The 14,789-nt window shown below is 50.3% G+C and overlaps 6 protein-coding genes across 6 annotated transcripts; 3 read left to right on the top strand and 3 right to left on the bottom strand.

Moving 5' to 3' along the window:
• Positions 1 to 1,026: 1,026 nt before the first annotated feature.
• Positions 1,027 to 1,473, top strand: JN550_002139 (uncharacterized protein; the record flags this gene model as incomplete). The annotated part of the gene is made up of 2 exons (XM_049313401.1): positions 1,027 to 1,276; positions 1,343 to 1,473. The coding sequence occupies 2 exons, from the start codon at positions 1,027 to 1,029 to the stop codon at positions 1,471 to 1,473; spliced, it is 381 nt and encodes a 126-aa protein (XP_049176200.1).
• Positions 1,474 to 2,096: 623 nt separating this feature from the next.
• JN550_002138 (uncharacterized protein) lies at positions 2,097 to 3,110 on the top strand (the record flags this gene model as incomplete). Its single annotated transcript, XM_049313400.1, has 4 exons — positions 2,097 to 2,164; positions 2,212 to 2,325; positions 2,397 to 2,437; positions 2,482 to 3,110. 4 exons carry the CDS (start codon positions 2,097 to 2,099, stop codon positions 3,108 to 3,110), a joined length of 852 nt encoding a protein of 283 aa, XP_049176199.1.
• Positions 3,111 to 3,474: 364 nt separating this feature from the next.
• JN550_002137 (uncharacterized protein) lies at positions 3,475 to 4,681 on the bottom strand (the record flags this gene model as incomplete). The annotated part of the gene is made up of 2 exons (XM_049313399.1): positions 3,475 to 4,436; positions 4,498 to 4,681. 2 exons carry the CDS (start codon positions 4,679 to 4,681, stop codon positions 3,475 to 3,477), a joined length of 1,146 nt encoding a protein of 381 aa, XP_049176198.1.
• Positions 4,682 to 5,873: 1,192 nt separating this feature from the next.
• Positions 5,874 to 6,821, top strand: JN550_002136 (uncharacterized protein; the record flags this gene model as incomplete). Its single annotated transcript, XM_049313398.1, has 1 exon — positions 5,874 to 6,821. The coding sequence occupies one exon, from the start codon at positions 5,874 to 5,876 to the stop codon at positions 6,819 to 6,821; it is 948 nt and encodes a 315-aa protein (XP_049176197.1).
• Positions 6,822 to 6,935: 114 nt separating this feature from the next.
• Positions 6,936 to 11,197, bottom strand: JN550_002135 (uncharacterized protein; the record flags this gene model as incomplete). The annotated part of the gene is made up of 10 exons (XM_049313397.1): positions 6,936 to 8,111; positions 8,162 to 8,590; positions 8,638 to 8,941; positions 9,001 to 9,154; positions 9,205 to 9,316; positions 9,371 to 9,600; positions 9,828 to 9,877; positions 10,267 to 10,336; positions 10,394 to 10,775; positions 10,859 to 11,197. 10 exons carry the CDS (start codon positions 11,195 to 11,197, stop codon positions 6,936 to 6,938), a joined length of 3,246 nt encoding a protein of 1,081 aa, XP_049176196.1.
• A 1,237-nt stretch (positions 11,198 to 12,434) lies between these two features.
• JN550_002134 (uncharacterized protein) lies at positions 12,435 to 14,212 on the bottom strand (the record flags this gene model as incomplete). Its single annotated transcript, XM_049313396.1, has 4 exons — positions 12,435 to 13,388; positions 13,438 to 13,499; positions 13,551 to 13,974; positions 14,033 to 14,212. The coding sequence occupies 4 exons, from the start codon at positions 14,210 to 14,212 to the stop codon at positions 12,435 to 12,437; spliced, it is 1,620 nt and encodes a 539-aa protein (XP_049176195.1).
• Between the last annotated feature and the right edge of the window lie 577 nt (positions 14,213 to 14,789).

The following is a 14,789-nucleotide window of genomic DNA, read 5'->3' as shown; positions in this document are numbered from 1 at the left end:
ACCAACATACCCACCACCAACTTCTATTACCATCCCAAAATATCCTCATCCTAAAATGGACGCGGCAGTGACGCTGCCTGAAGCAGTTAAATGTTAAACATTGCGACTTCCTGAGTCAACTTAGTGCTTATCAGGCATGACTGGAAATAATGTGCTAGAGGTGAGAGCGGCATGAGTCGTAGCAAATCACAGAATCATCACCACCAGAGCACCCGCAGTCCCTTGTACGCATGAAATTGGTTTCATCACTTACAACTATACGGCGATGCCTGGCGCTGACTGTGTATATCCTTGAGAAAACTTCCCTATCAGGCCGAGAGTGGCACAAGGGCTTCCGGACCGAAATCCCTGTGTGGCGGCACTCCTCAGACTTCGCCTCACGCAAGCAAGGATATCGATACATGTCTCACTAAGCATTGGTACCGCGGCAGAAATATGGAAAGAGCTCATGTCCCTTTCCCAGCCCACACTATGTACCAATGTCCAACTTGAGGAGAGCGGATGTACAACAGGGCTTATGGATTCTGTGGACAGTGCATTTCGAACATACACCTTTTTGTATCATGAGGTCGAACCCTGGGATCGAGACAGATCCATCATCATCTGCAAACAACTGGGTCGTGTTCGTTATATCCAGATGACTTAGCGATCCTTTTAGCTGGTATGAAGACGGTTACTAAAACCCTGGACCTATCGGGCTACTGAATTTGATCCTTGTTTCTATTCAGTGCCTAGCGTTGTGCTCATGACCTCTTTGAAAATAAAAGTCGCTGATATATGCCAACCAAGAAGATTCTGCTGACGGAAAGGCGAAAAGCCCCTCAGAAACTAGATCGTCTGACAGTACTTGCCTTTTGACACCCTTGGCAATTCTCGAGTGCTCTGATGTCTCTCTGGAGAGAAAAGCATAAAATGAGAGGCCTCTTCTCTCGACTCCAGTTGTTGATCGACTCAACAATATCATCTTATCATACAATCACCCGGCCTTCTAGCCTGTTTCGTCCTCACAGTTACTTATAAGTCAGCATGCACTTCACTACCAGCTTTGTCACTCTTGTTGCCCTGGCAGGTGTTTATGCCTTGCCTGGCTCTGGTATTGAGGCACGCCAGGCTCAGCCCAGAATCCTTACCATCGGATGGTTCACCAACTCGCAGTGCAGCGGCGCGCCGGCTGGGCAGACTACTGTGACACAGGCTCCCAGCCAATGTGTTGCGATCAGCGAGCCGGCACAAGCCACCAACCTTCGCGTTTTGTTTAGCAATGCTACTGCCATAGGTAAGAACATTCCGTGAGGCTTGCTATATGTTCAGTGCAAGGCTGACTCGGAGTCCTCACACGCAGCGCGCATCTTCAACACCGAGGCATGCGACGCCAGTGCCCCAGGCGAGCAGAGCTTCGACATCATTCCTGGTGTGGACCAAGGATGTTCGGCCTTTAGTGGTGCTAAATCACTTAAATGGGCCCCCTTCTAGTAAAGTTGGACAGAAGCAATTCATAGGGGACTGTGACGATCGTCATGGTATCACGGAAGGTCCTTTTCTTGTCGATTTTTTTTTTCATTACAAGTCTACTCTACACACTCGTTTATAAGAAATAAAAATAAAAATTTGGCCAACTTTCACAGCTACGTACTGAGAAACTGTTTTGTTTTAAGATGAGCTTTAGGAAGGTCTGTAGTTTTACCTCAATGCGCCAAATAACGTACACACGCAAGGCAATATGTCATTGATAGCTATAGGATGGCATTAATGCACGGTCTACCTAGCACACGTTGGGGACAGTTTATGCCCCCTCCCCTTGTTGCCCTACAAATGACAGCCGCCATAGGATTGATCAAAGATTTTGAGGCCTGCATATGGAGCTGGCCAATAGGGCACCGTGCTGCTAAATATGGACTGTGCTGGAATGAGGCGGTGTTGGCATGGCTGCCTACATCCATAGGTACGCTAAGCTAGTCTCGTTTCTGCACCATGAATCTGCTTCATTCTGAACAACACTGCCCGAACGTCGAAGACACGATATTCTGCACTCTGTCTTGTGTCGAGTCGAAGATCCCGCTGCCTTCCTATATACCTTGAGCTCGAATCACGCCGCGATGTCGCAACAGACCAGGGAAGTCCTGCAGATGCCCCAACTGCCAAACCCCGCCGACTTGGACGAGACGTAAGCCCCACACACCAGGACCCTGAGTAACTTGTTATTGCGTCAAGGCCCGGGGCTGTGCTAAACAACGGAAGATGGCACTACCTCGAAACAAGCATGAACCGCATCATGCGCGACCCCGACGCTGGTGTTGACACTAGGTCATTTGTCGGGCTTTATACGTAAGTGAGATACACACTTCAGCCATCACGCACCAGAGACCTGTAGTTTCTGCGAATTGACAGAGACACAGCGCGGTGACCAATTATACAACAAGTGGAAAAGGCGCGCATTGTCGGCAAATTGATGTATCGAAACATTGCTAAACTATGTGATAGTTCCCAAACGCGATGAGTCTGGATCGGGACCGCCTCCCGGCGCTCACAATCTGGGTGGATATTTATATGCCCGTCTTCTTGGATGGCTCTCTGACTACCTCGGTGACTTGAAAGAGTTATTTAAGCCCTATAGTGGCGAAGACCTGCTATGCCGATACTTCGAAGAGTGGCATCGTTACATAACGTCCGCGAAGCGCATCAGAAGATTCTTTCAGTATTTCGACAGGCATTGGATCCGGCGGGAACAAGACGAAGGAAATAAAAAGGTTTTCGACGTGTACACCTCATTTGTCATCAAATGGCGCCAAGAGATCTACAGTGGGGTCTGTGGTGACCTAGTAGATGTCGTGCGAGAGCTGGGAGAGAAACATTTTCATGGAGAGGCTCTCGAGCATCCTCAAACGAAGACTGTGATGGATCGTGCAAAGTCTCTAGAGCTTGAGGACCCATTTGACCCTTATGCGATCGGGAGCGCCCAGCTTGCTCTCTGGGAAACACTTCATCCGGGCCTTGAACCAGATTACGAAGGGTTCAAACAGTTACTGATCAGGATCGATCCTAGCTATAAAGGAACCGATGAAGGCAGCGCTGAAGATGTAGATATGCACACAAATGCACCAGCTACGTAGTTCAGCAGCAGTCTGAGCCTAGTACGCTTAGATTCGATGAGCCATCAACATTCACAGTAAACACCATGACTGATTCACTGCATTATCAGGCATATATTGGTCGCGCGCGTTTCGTCCTATTGTCGTCCTCGCGTGTTGGTTGCCGAGTTAACAGCCGCTCTTAACAACGGTTTATTGGGGTCTTGCCAATCCAGCAATATGTCGAATCTTGTCGTATTAATCTACACGTATATAAGCCCACGGGAATGTTTCGTCCGCTTGCTTCACTTAATGGACCATTGGTTGAAACGGAGCTGAAAGCAATCTTCCTACAGAAATGCAAGTCGTGGTTCCCCTAGGCACTTTGTGTTCCGAACACCACCTTTCAACCTTGCAATTCTGCAATGGACGACATAGGTTGCTGTCCCGATCTGTCATTCATGCTGATGTTATGGTCTGACGACGTGCCGGTGTGCTGAGGGCTCACGGGGGCAAAAAGACCGCTGTGGACGTTGGAACGGCCCCCGTAGTGCGAGTAGTTCCCGTGCCTGTCTGGATTGTAGGCTTCATACTGGCGCTGCTGTTGCTGGAAATGAGGGCTAGCGGGTGAGATTGGAGAAATCGTATTCGGCGCACTTGGCGGGCCGTCCGCCGCAAGTTCTGCCTTGAAGCCATTCAAACTGGGGCTGGCCGCGTTGGTGGCATAAGGACATCCAGTCGAGGGACCCGATGAAATGGTGGAATCAGGTTGAGAAGACGGTTGGGCGTTAGTCTGATCAGATGTGTGTTCGCTCTTGCTACGACGGCGAAGGAACAGGACTAGAAAAGCGACGAGACCGAAGAGTAAAGCACCACCTGCTACACCGGCACCTATTCCTGCTTTGGCGCCCGTCAAAAGCCCAGCCTCGGAGCTTGATGATTCCGAAGCCTCACCTGTCGCGGCGGGAAGTGATTGCGTCGTCGCTCCGGCAGACACTAAGGTCCCTGAAGGCACGGAGCCTGATGTGGCTGTCGGTTTCCACGGGATCGTGGGGGTGCGCTCATCGAAGAAGGAAAGGCGTCCACCAGACGACTTGGGGAGGCTTGCACTGTTGATCAAGGTGGGATAGTCGGTAAAGAGAGGCGTGTTGGTCGAGTCACATTTGCAGCCTTTCGCGAAACTGGTGAGATGATCGATATGCGGCTCGGAGCAGCCTGCCCACGGCGTGTCTTTGCCAGCTCCCTCCTGTTCGATATCGCAGGTCACAAGTCCCACCCACTGTTGGTCGTCAAAGTCACCTTTACTAGGGCACGCTTTCTCGTCGGCGTAGCTGGGATCGGTGCATCCCACGAGATAGGTTGCGCCGTCTGTAGAGCATGGTCAGCCTCACAGACTAGGGAAACACCCTACGGGACATATGTATCTCACATGCAGAGTTGAAGCACGCGCCACTTGACAGACAAATGTCACCGACATTGCAGCATTGCCAATTAACGTTGGGAAGAGCGGCGTTGCCACAGGGTATGAAATCCTTGCCGGCGATCTTGCCGGATTTCCAATAGCATGTGCCGTTGGACAGAGTGATGTCCCAAGGCGGACCTTGGTCACCCATGTTGGGGAGTCTGGTGATGAATGAGTCCGTTGAGATGACGAAGGAGCTGCCGCTTCGAAAGTGGGGAGATGGAAAAATAGAAAAGAGAGCAAGCTGCTGAAGAAGTTTGCAAATTCTCAAGATTGGATTCCACGAGCCGTCCCTCACATTGCACACGTGCCACGGAAATGATGCCCCAGTGACTTGGTTGATGCTCTGGCAACGGGGAGTTGCAGGTCAAATCGCACCGTAGGGTAGTGCCCTGTTTGTCCACGTTAGCGAAGGGACTGATTGCCACACCTGCGCAATTTGTATGCCTCTCAATGAGATCTGACACGTCCAGAGGCTGGCAGTCGGAAAGTTGAGAGATAGGAAATCTGGCCGAGCAGTATGTTCACTGCTGTCGCTGGAAGGATACTTTCTGGTGACGGGTGCTGGATAGCGAGGACCACGAAGTCGAATATGGGAGGCTTTGCCTTTCCCCATCTTCATAAGCGCGGTACTTTCATTATTTTCTCAAAAGTTATTCGCACACGCTCTTGAGACGGCGATAAGTTTCGGCTACCACACCACAAAATACCGTAAGTGACATACGACTGGTCATACGCCACGGCCGCAGTAATCGCAGATATCTAACCGGGATAGCATCACTACTGAATGCTGAATTTTGAGTTCAGTGTGATGATTTAATGCAATATACTTCCATTTCTTTCTGCGTCCGATCTGAACACTCTCTAGTCCTAGTCATCGGCAGTGTCTAGCAAAACTAACCACCGAAGCTAGGCACCGTATACATGTGCCTTGTAACTTTGATTTTTTTGGGGCCTGCAGAGACAGCGCAATCAACTTGATTGGCTTAAGGCTGAGTGTGCCTGCTCATTCCCATAATGGCCCGATATGAATAAGTTCCAAGGTTAACTATTTTGACGTGAGCGGCGTGCAATCTGGGATTTGTGAACCACAACCCCGCACCACCAGCTCCCGCTGCTTCTGTACACCTCGAAATGCAGATATTTGGGACGTGAAACTTCGCTCCCCGCCAAGTAAATACACCGTCAGAATGGCTTCTACCTCGACTCCATCAGACACGAAGAAGGTTGAGGCGCAGTGTTACTGCAAAGCCTGTCATTTCGAAGTCGAGCTGCCTGTTGCTGCCCTCCCACTAAGTGCGTACATGTGTCATTGCAGTCGATGTCGATATTCCAGCGGCACCATGGGCTTCACGTATGCGAAATTGCCTGGGGGTGTGCGGCCTCGATTCATTGACCCATCAGCGCTGGAGAGATCTACCAGGAGGTACAAGAGTGCGCAGACATCCCTCATACGACACTTTTGCTCGACGTGTGGATGCCACATCGGGGGAATCAATGAAAGCACGGGCATCTGGCAGGTCTCGCCGGGAATTTTCGCACAGCGTGAAGGCAACTTCGTTATCATTGAGCATATCTTCACCAAGTCAGCCCCGGCTGGTCTTCATGAGTGGCTGCCTAAGATCGGGCCTCGTAGTGTGAGGGTCTGGAATCCCGATGGGAACATTGCAGAACCTCGAATGCCCCAACCCGAAAAGGACGAGAATGGAAAAGACTGGCTCCGTGCAGAATGTGCTTGCGGTGGGGTATCCTTCACAATTCCTCGACCAACCCCGGAGGTATTTCAAGACGAGTACACTAGGGGGCTCGTCTCGCCAGTTGATCCCACCAAGTGGAAGGCCATGACGGACGCGTGTAACGACTGTCGCCAAAATACCGGCTTCCAACTGAACGCCTGGGTGTATGTCCCCTTGAAGCTGATTAAACCAAGAATTGGTCTTGACCTCACCCATGGCTTTATGCAGACGTACTCTTCCTCGCCTGGGAATATCCGCTCCTTTTGCGGGGTCTGTGGTGCAACTGTGTTATTTTGGGGGGAAGAAAGACACACGACCGACGATAACTATGTTGTAAACATTTCGACAGGTATCCTTCGAGCACCCGACGGTGTGAGAGCAGACAGCTGGCTCACATGGCGGACAGAGGAGCTTGGATGGTTTGATGCAGGTTGTAAATATGACCGGGAGCTCTATGTAAGCCTGAACGAAGGCCATCGAGATTGGGGCAGGAGGGTGTACGGCAGCCTAACCGACTTCAAACTACCGTCGCCACATTATTCGAGTGCTCAATGATCATTGTCTGAGGGAAACATCAGATCTATCTGCATTGGTCTGTGAATACCTGCTTTGATGCTCGATACTTCGTGAGGAAGGTTGGATCTCGGATCTGCTCACTCCGTGGCGTATCTAATTATCCTTCTTGTCCAATACCCAGGCCTCATCTCGTCCGAGCGCTTTGATCAAAGAAACACCAGTCTCCGCACTCGACCCGCGTTCAACTTGTTTGGTCCAGAATATGTCCGAGTCTGCCATACGCACCGACTTGCGTCGTTGGACAGCCCCCACATCTAACATCTCCTTTGCCCTATTTGCTGCCTCTAATTCGTCCATGTACTTCCTGCGGCGGACATATCGCTCATTCCGCTCTTTTCGTACCTCTTCGGAGCCGACGCTCTGGAGTATAAAGCGTACCACTGCGCGTAATACGAGAAAGATATGCTCGCTCACAAAGATAGTGATGGGCAGAGACCACCACGAGACTCCACCCAGCGTGTGTCCCAGGATTGTGTTGCTCCAACCGGTCTCAGTACCGAACATGTGCACAATAGCCGCTGTAGAGATACTACCGAGCCAAGTGAGAGCGTCAAGAGAATGGATCCAGGGGCCGATCCCATCGGTTCTTGTAGGGTGGGGGCGTTGATGTTCGATGCAGATCTTAAGGAAGTCCGACCGTAATTCTATCCAATTGTTGATGAAAAATCCAACAGAGACCAGAGGCCACACTGGAGAGAACAAAGCAAGGTATCCAAATTGAATGACCATCTCCGAGATGTCGTCCTGGACATTGTACGATGGAAGACTGGCTTGGCGGCGAACCCTGCGGAGGAATGATTTTTCCATCGGGTCATCGGGAGAGACTGCGTTGAAAGACGCCTGGTGGGATCGGTAGGATTTGTATGCGTGATACCAGCTTCGAATCCTGTGCATAGCGTATGGGACAACCATCTCCTCAAACATGTCGGACAGCTGCCCGGTAAGAGTCAAGGCGATAACTTCGTTGCGCAGTCGATCTGGATCCTTTTGAAAGAAATGTTTATCCAGCTTGTCACCAAGCGTACCCGGAAGCTGTGATCCAAGCCAAGGCACGATCTGGTTACCAAGTGGAACGTAAACGAAAGCTGTGAGCAGAATAGGGAGATAGTTGACGATGAAGCTGAGCACAAAGAGCTTTTGCGTCACAGACATTTCATGGTGGTCATGCGTACGATGATTTTCAAACTCGGCTAACCATGATGCTGCATCTTCGAGCAGGGAGTTGATGTACGGCAGAGCTGCTGCTAGTATGAGTGTGGGAACATATTCCTAACAGTGTTAACGAATTTTCCAAATTGCCTATTCTAAGTACAACCTACCAGATACGACTGATAAGGCCCTTGGTAGGCCTCAGACACCAATATTTCTAAAGCGAACACACCAGTGATTATCACACCTAGGACCACAAGGCACAGTGCGAAGAAAGGGATCTGTAATGACTGCCTGGCAAAAGACTTCCACTTTGGGTAGTAATGCTTAGGCCGTCCGGCTGAATCGACAACCACCTTTTCGTAACGATATTTGGGGCGGTTGGCTTTGAGAGATCCAACCCCCTTGACGTCCCAGCGGATGCTGAGATCCGCCTGCACAATCTTCCAATACTCAAGGAACATGGTACATCCAACAAGAGTGATGATGGCGTAAATGAGAGAATACTTTGGGAGAAAGGCCCAGGCAAGAATGCCTGTCACGGACGGAAATGAAAGGAAGAGCAGGTATGTCTGCATGTAGGCAAAGTAGAAAGCGACCTGGAAATGGTTATATCTAGGTCAATTGGCTGGGCTTGCAAACGTACCTTGGATCCGAAGAGATCTCTGATCTGATCTAGGTCATCCTTGGTTAAGAAGAATCGCTTGCTGAGGTGCCGCAAAAGCTGTCGATTGGCCGGTTCGTTGTGAATTGGGAAGACGGCTTTCACGTTCTCCCACCTGCCAAACTCAGGAGTGATGCCTGCACCGCCGTTTTCTCTTGAAAAGGTCACAAGGTGATACACGCAGAGAAGACTCTCGGCTTCGAATGTGAACTTGGCGGCTTGTGCCTTGCTCTTCTTATCAACTTGTGGCTGGGTTTTGGTGATGCTATAAAGCCAGTCTTTGACTCTAGGAACCCCGTCAATAACGATTCCGATGACGAGGGAATTCTGATGGATGGTAATTACCTGGACTTGTATATCTCTGTGCTGAGAAGTTCGGCGGCAGCTCTGACGAAGATTAAGAGCGATTGGTCCTCTCCCGCCCTGACTTCGGTCTGCAACCCGACTTGCGAGAGGCTCTCACACATGCAGCGGATCTCACCGGTTGCGACCTCATCGTCTGTTTCTTGTCAGCTCATGCCGGATAAAAAGCAGTCCCGGACGGCATACCAACGCCACTAAAGTCATAGTGGATAACGTTCTTGTCATGATACTTGAGGTCTGTTCTCTCGTCCACCCGAGGGAACGTGTCGGCCCGAGACACCGTAAAGTTGAAACGCTCCTCCATACCCGATTGCGATGTCGGTCAGAAAATAGAATGTTGGACGCCACGCACTCTTGAGGCCTGTGAGATGTTCAGGTCTGGAAATCCAGCATGCCAAGTGGTGAGACATGTGCCGGCAACCTGGATCCACTTGGCCGGCCTCAGCCCTGCGCTTACGCCGGATAATCGGCACGCGGCTGCTTGCAGCATGGCCCAGGCGGAGGCACGGGACAATTGGATGAGATTGCGAGCTGCATGGATCCTTCGCACAAAACTGAGCATGCGAGCCGTGAAACCTTGAACTGTAACGCAGTGGTAGTCAGCACGGGTTGTGAGCGTGAAGTGAACGAATTTACGGCGGTTTTGCCCGGTTGGGAAGGGGCCGGTCGTAGTTGACCGTTTTCGCAGTCCTGGAACCAATCACGGCGATGTGCCAAGATCTTGTAAATTGTATTCATGCCAGTCTACCCAGCGAAACTGATTGATCTCTACTAATCAAGTAACCATTGTAAATACCTCGAAGTCTTACGGAGTACGAGGGCGACGGTAGTAGGTAAATCAATCATGAAAGGGTCGGGACTGGTTGGTCGCAAATGCAATCGCGGTCTCGCCTCGTAGTCAGCTTGGTTTCCGCTTCCCCTTCATCGCCCTTCTGGTCGCATGACGCAAGGCTGAAATGCGTAAAATCATCACAAAAGAGCCCGGAAGCCGGCATTCAACATCGACGGTGTACATATCCTAATGCCCCAGGCAATTTCCAAAGAATAGCGACCGAAATAGGCCCAAGTTCCCACCCATGTACTAGTGCCTCCGAAAATGGCAAGCATCACATCACATACACCTAAGCGCCTTCCGCCCCTCATGCAGCATTAATCAAGCAGCGATGAGACTTCGGCGAGAGAAGGAAAAACATCGCCGGTTCCATGTCTGCCTCTTTAAACCCCTCCGCGGACGACACTTCCGCATACGGGAAGGTAGCGAAGAACCGAGCTGTGGCCAGGCGGAGTTCCATGCGGGCTAGGTGCAACCCGATACAGACTAAGTTACGGTGTCAGTGTCGGGCGGAGTCTCTCAGCGCCTAGTTACGTGACTTACCTCGACTGCCGCCGCCAAATGGCAGGAATGAGTCCTTCATGGCCTTAGTCGGGTTCTCCCACCTCGAAGGATTGTACTCCATTGGCTCTGGAAACACGTCCGGGTTGCGGTGCATACTGTAGGGCTGCACGCTGACGGTATATCCGCCGGGGATAAAGTGTCCGTTGAACTCGGCACCCTCTTTCGTTACCATGCGTGGCAGGCCGCCGGGAACAGAAGAGTACAGACGCAGAGTTTCCTCAATGACCTGATTCAGGTAGGGTAGCGACTTCACGTCATTGTAGTCAAAGTCGTCGGGGAGGCCTTGTAGCTCATCGACCAACTTCGTTTTCACCTCCGGGTGCTTGCACACATTGTACACAAGGTAGGTCAACGTATTTGCCTAGGTTACCAAGTTGTAAGCATGAGCAATTCGATCTAAAGTTCACGGTTCGGGGCACTTGCAGTCGTGTCTGATCCAGCAACAATGTAAGATTGGGCGTTGGCGCGTATCTCCTTGAACGACAACCCGTCCTCGCCGGCCTTGTACAATTTTGAGAGCAATGTTGGTTTAGCATCTTCACCCTCCTCTTCGACGATGCGGTAGTGTCGTCCAAGAGATGTTTCACTATACTGTAAAAGCCGTTTGCGGTTGTTGACTGCCTCGCTGATGAATGGAATAGGGACGTAATATGACAGCTTGACGAGCAATCTCCGGTATCTTCGATGGAGGCCGATGTCCCGTGTCGTGAAAACGTTTACAATACCGATTGCCGTTTTGTCATAGAAGTCGGATTTCGGGAATTCGCCTTTAAACGAGTACATTTTCTGGCTCGCATCGATACCTAAGACACTGGCTTCATCTGGGGCAACACGAACAACTGGGCCTAGAGGTGCCAATGTTAAAACTATACAGACAGTAAACTCTTGATGTTCTGGATGGCTTGCCATATTTCTGGTGCAATTCATGGACCCAGAGCACTTTTTTAGCCGTAACGGTCTTGTAACGAAACACAACGTTTGTCCACTTCGTGTGCCATGGACCTGGCAGCTTTGCCATTGGGCTGCTCAGAATCGCGTAAACCCACTGTCATCTTGTGAGCTTCTGTAGAATGGAAAGATGTGGGAAGCCTAACTCCGCAGAGCGCCACTACAAGTGCTGCCGCTGGAATAAAATAGTTGTGCAAGCTTGGATCGTTCATTGTGGAGAAAGAGACAAATTTTGTTCGTTAGAGTTGAACGCAATGTATGATGATAAGATGAGAATGAAGCTCGCTGGTTTGCTGGTCGACCTGACCTTCTGTAAATCATGTACCGTCTACCCGCTCTATATAATGCGTGGAGATATCCGTGTGATGGTACCAAGTTCTGCGCCGAGGGACATACATCAATAAGTCACAAGTCCGACTTTGCTACCAGTCCACCACTGCAACGTACCACACCACCCTTGTCGGTGGTCATAATCCCCGAGTTAGTGCGAGAATGTACGGGCGTTGTACGGATTTGTTTGTTGCCGCGAAGGCCGAATAGTCCGAAAAGCGGGTATGTCTACCAATTGAAACACCCCATCCCCCAATGGAGCCGCGCCGCCACATAAGGCCGGCCCTGACGCGAGAGCCGAAGCAGTATAGATCCCGCTGGAGATCCGCGGGGAAAGCTTTAGCGTCGGCATGTGGAGCAGAGCCCCTCCGTCCGGGTCTAGAGAGCATCATTAGGCATCGGTCAAGTCGCAATGCCGAATTTCTGACCATAAGCCCGGTTGCTTTCGCATAAGGCGTGAGCAGTCAATTTAACAGGGCGCTGGTTGCGCTTGTTTCTGACATGGCCCACTTGAACACTCGAATCTGTCTCGTAGATTACGGTGTTGTCTTTCGTGTACTTGAGCTCATACAAGTTTTCCTGAATGATATGTCAAAAATATAAAGCATTGCCAAGACTGTTCGTTACTTACAACCACATACTAAGTTTTCTCGGGTTTCCACGGTGTATATTTATGATGGTCTGTAAGGCAACTCCGAAACGCCGTCTTCCTCAGCATAACTCTTCTAGCTTAAGTGTTGGATTAAAATGAAAAGTAACCAAGGTCTGGACTAGGAGCCCGATCAAGTTTAAAATAACCAGGCTGTAGAACTTGGAACACCTGTTCGGGGTCGTACTTCCTTGCTATGCTCTGTAGCTTTTCCTTGTTCTCTGAGCTATAACTCGCGATCACATCCTGAAAACGGCTTGCGTAATTCATGTACACATAGTCTGTTTCCAGGCCGCGGTTAACTGCTTCCGAATTGATCCTGGACATAATTGTGGATATTCCTTGATACATTGCAGCATCGTCTTTCTCCTGATTCCACCAACTGGAAATGTGGATGAGGTAAAACGGCCCATCATGACTATTGAGGCCAAGTGGATTTCCGCCATTCTTCGCCATCGCCCCCAAGACGCCGTGGGTTATAGCTTGCCAAATCATGTAAGGTGCAGCACCGTCTATCTTCAGGAGTGTTGAGAGCTCCTCGAAATAGATTTTCATGACGACGGGGAGGATATCAGAGGAAGCCTTCACCGTAATGGTGTAGTAGAGCTCTCGAAGACCGTACGGATTGCTTGAGGCAATTTCGTTCGTGAGCTCAGATAAGATTCGGTTTTGCACTACATCTTGAATAGAAGCGATATTGTTCCATTTGTTGAAGATGGAAGCGTTCTGTGCATTGGGCGCTGCGTACCATAACTCAGCCGACGCGAGCTTCGTGCCATTGCTGACACCCATCGCGAGCCATGCCCCTGCATATGGGTCTTCGGGTGATCTGATGGCATAGTCCGCAAAAGCATCGACCAGCGCCGGGAACGAATCCTCTAGATATACTCTGCTTCCGCCCCAAATCTCACCCCCTGGTAGTGGGAGTGTCTCAAGATTGAAGTTGACGACAATACCAAAGTTGTTGCCACCCCCACGAAGGGCCCAGTAAAGGTCAGGATGCTCAGTAGGACTCGCATGAACTATGTTACCGCAAGCGGTAACCACCTGGGTTATGTCAGTATAGATGGACACAAGACACAAAAGTGAACCTCACGTCATAGCTTGCAACATTATCGCAAGCCCATCCGTAAATGTTTGAGAAGAACGATATACCTCCTGTACAGCGTTCAGCTTTATGACATGATACAGGAGTACATATCAACTTACCGCCTGTCGTCAAGCCCCCAATACCAATGTCTGCCACGCGCCCCCCAATTACCGAGAGGTTTTCCTGCTCCAGTGTCGAATAGATCTTTCCCCACGTATTTCCTGGCCCGATGGAAGCAGTAACCTTGTCTTCAGACAGCTCGATGGTATTAAGGTCCTTGAGAGAGATCGTGATGCCACCGTCAATGCTGGAGGCACCGGCGAACGCAGCATGACCACCGCTTTTCACAGCGAAAGGACATTGCGAGAACCTGGAAATCAGTACTGCGACTGACACTGCAGCAGCGTCTGTGGGACTGAAAACGCATCCGGGCTTCACGTCGGCTTGAAATGCCGACCAATATGACGACGTGAAGTTCTCGTACAAGGGCTCATCACGATTGTATACCGTATCTGATCCATAGATGACGACAAACGCGTTGCACTAATTTATCAAGTGTGAGGATGGCACGCCCATATGTAGACTTGATGATCTAACCTACAGCATCAATGCACGCCGTTGTTGAGCCTCTCTTGTAAAGATTAGCTAGCCCGGGAACTTCCGAAATGTTGACCCCATGTGCGAAGAGAGCGTCTATGACACTGAAGTGCTCTGGCTCAAAGGACTGTGCTGCACCACCGTACCCTAAGGCTACTAAGAAAAGGCAATAGCGAGCCAACATGTTTCATGCGTGGTGGTGTCGTCAGTGGTGCACGTATTGACCCGCAGTTTTGTGTAAGATGAGGAAAAAAGTGCAGGAAGGGATACACACCTTATCAACAAAACATCATTTCTCCGCTTTTTTGCTGATGCAACAGTCAATCATCGTAAACCAGGGAGCTGCAGAGTCTGAAGACCCCGCGGCATCCGGCACCCTTAGTTGATTGGAGGGATCGCTGAACTTCGTATTCGGGCAGGGATTTAGCCAAGATTGTAACTTAGCACCTTGCCCTATTCGGTGCTAACTTGTGACTATTTAATTGGCCCCATCACGGTTCATCGAACTGTCGCATGAACAATTTCTTTTGACTTTCAATCAGATAGGGTTCGATGCTGAACCTAGATTTTACACCAACGATGGGTAGAAGCCTTGATATCGCGAACGAAGTCGCGGCGCAAATCATTTCCCACTTGAGAGGAACTGCTGTGCCGTGACGGAGAGTTCCCTTTCAAAGCTCTGCCAGACAAGGCTGCTAAAATACAACGAGAAGTCCAGGGGCCATTTGGTAAATTCATCATTCCTATCTAATTTCTCTTCT

The sequence above is a fragment of the Neoarthrinium moseri genome, assembly GCF_022829205.1.
Source record: "Neoarthrinium moseri strain CBS 164.80 chromosome Unknown scaffold4_Wmoseri_CBS_16480, whole genome shotgun sequence".
Taxonomy (NCBI): domain Eukaryota; kingdom Fungi; phylum Ascomycota; class Sordariomycetes; order Amphisphaeriales; family Apiosporaceae; genus Neoarthrinium; species Neoarthrinium moseri.
Note: the sequence above shows the minus strand (reverse complement) of the source record. Positions and strands in the feature narration are given on the sequence as shown.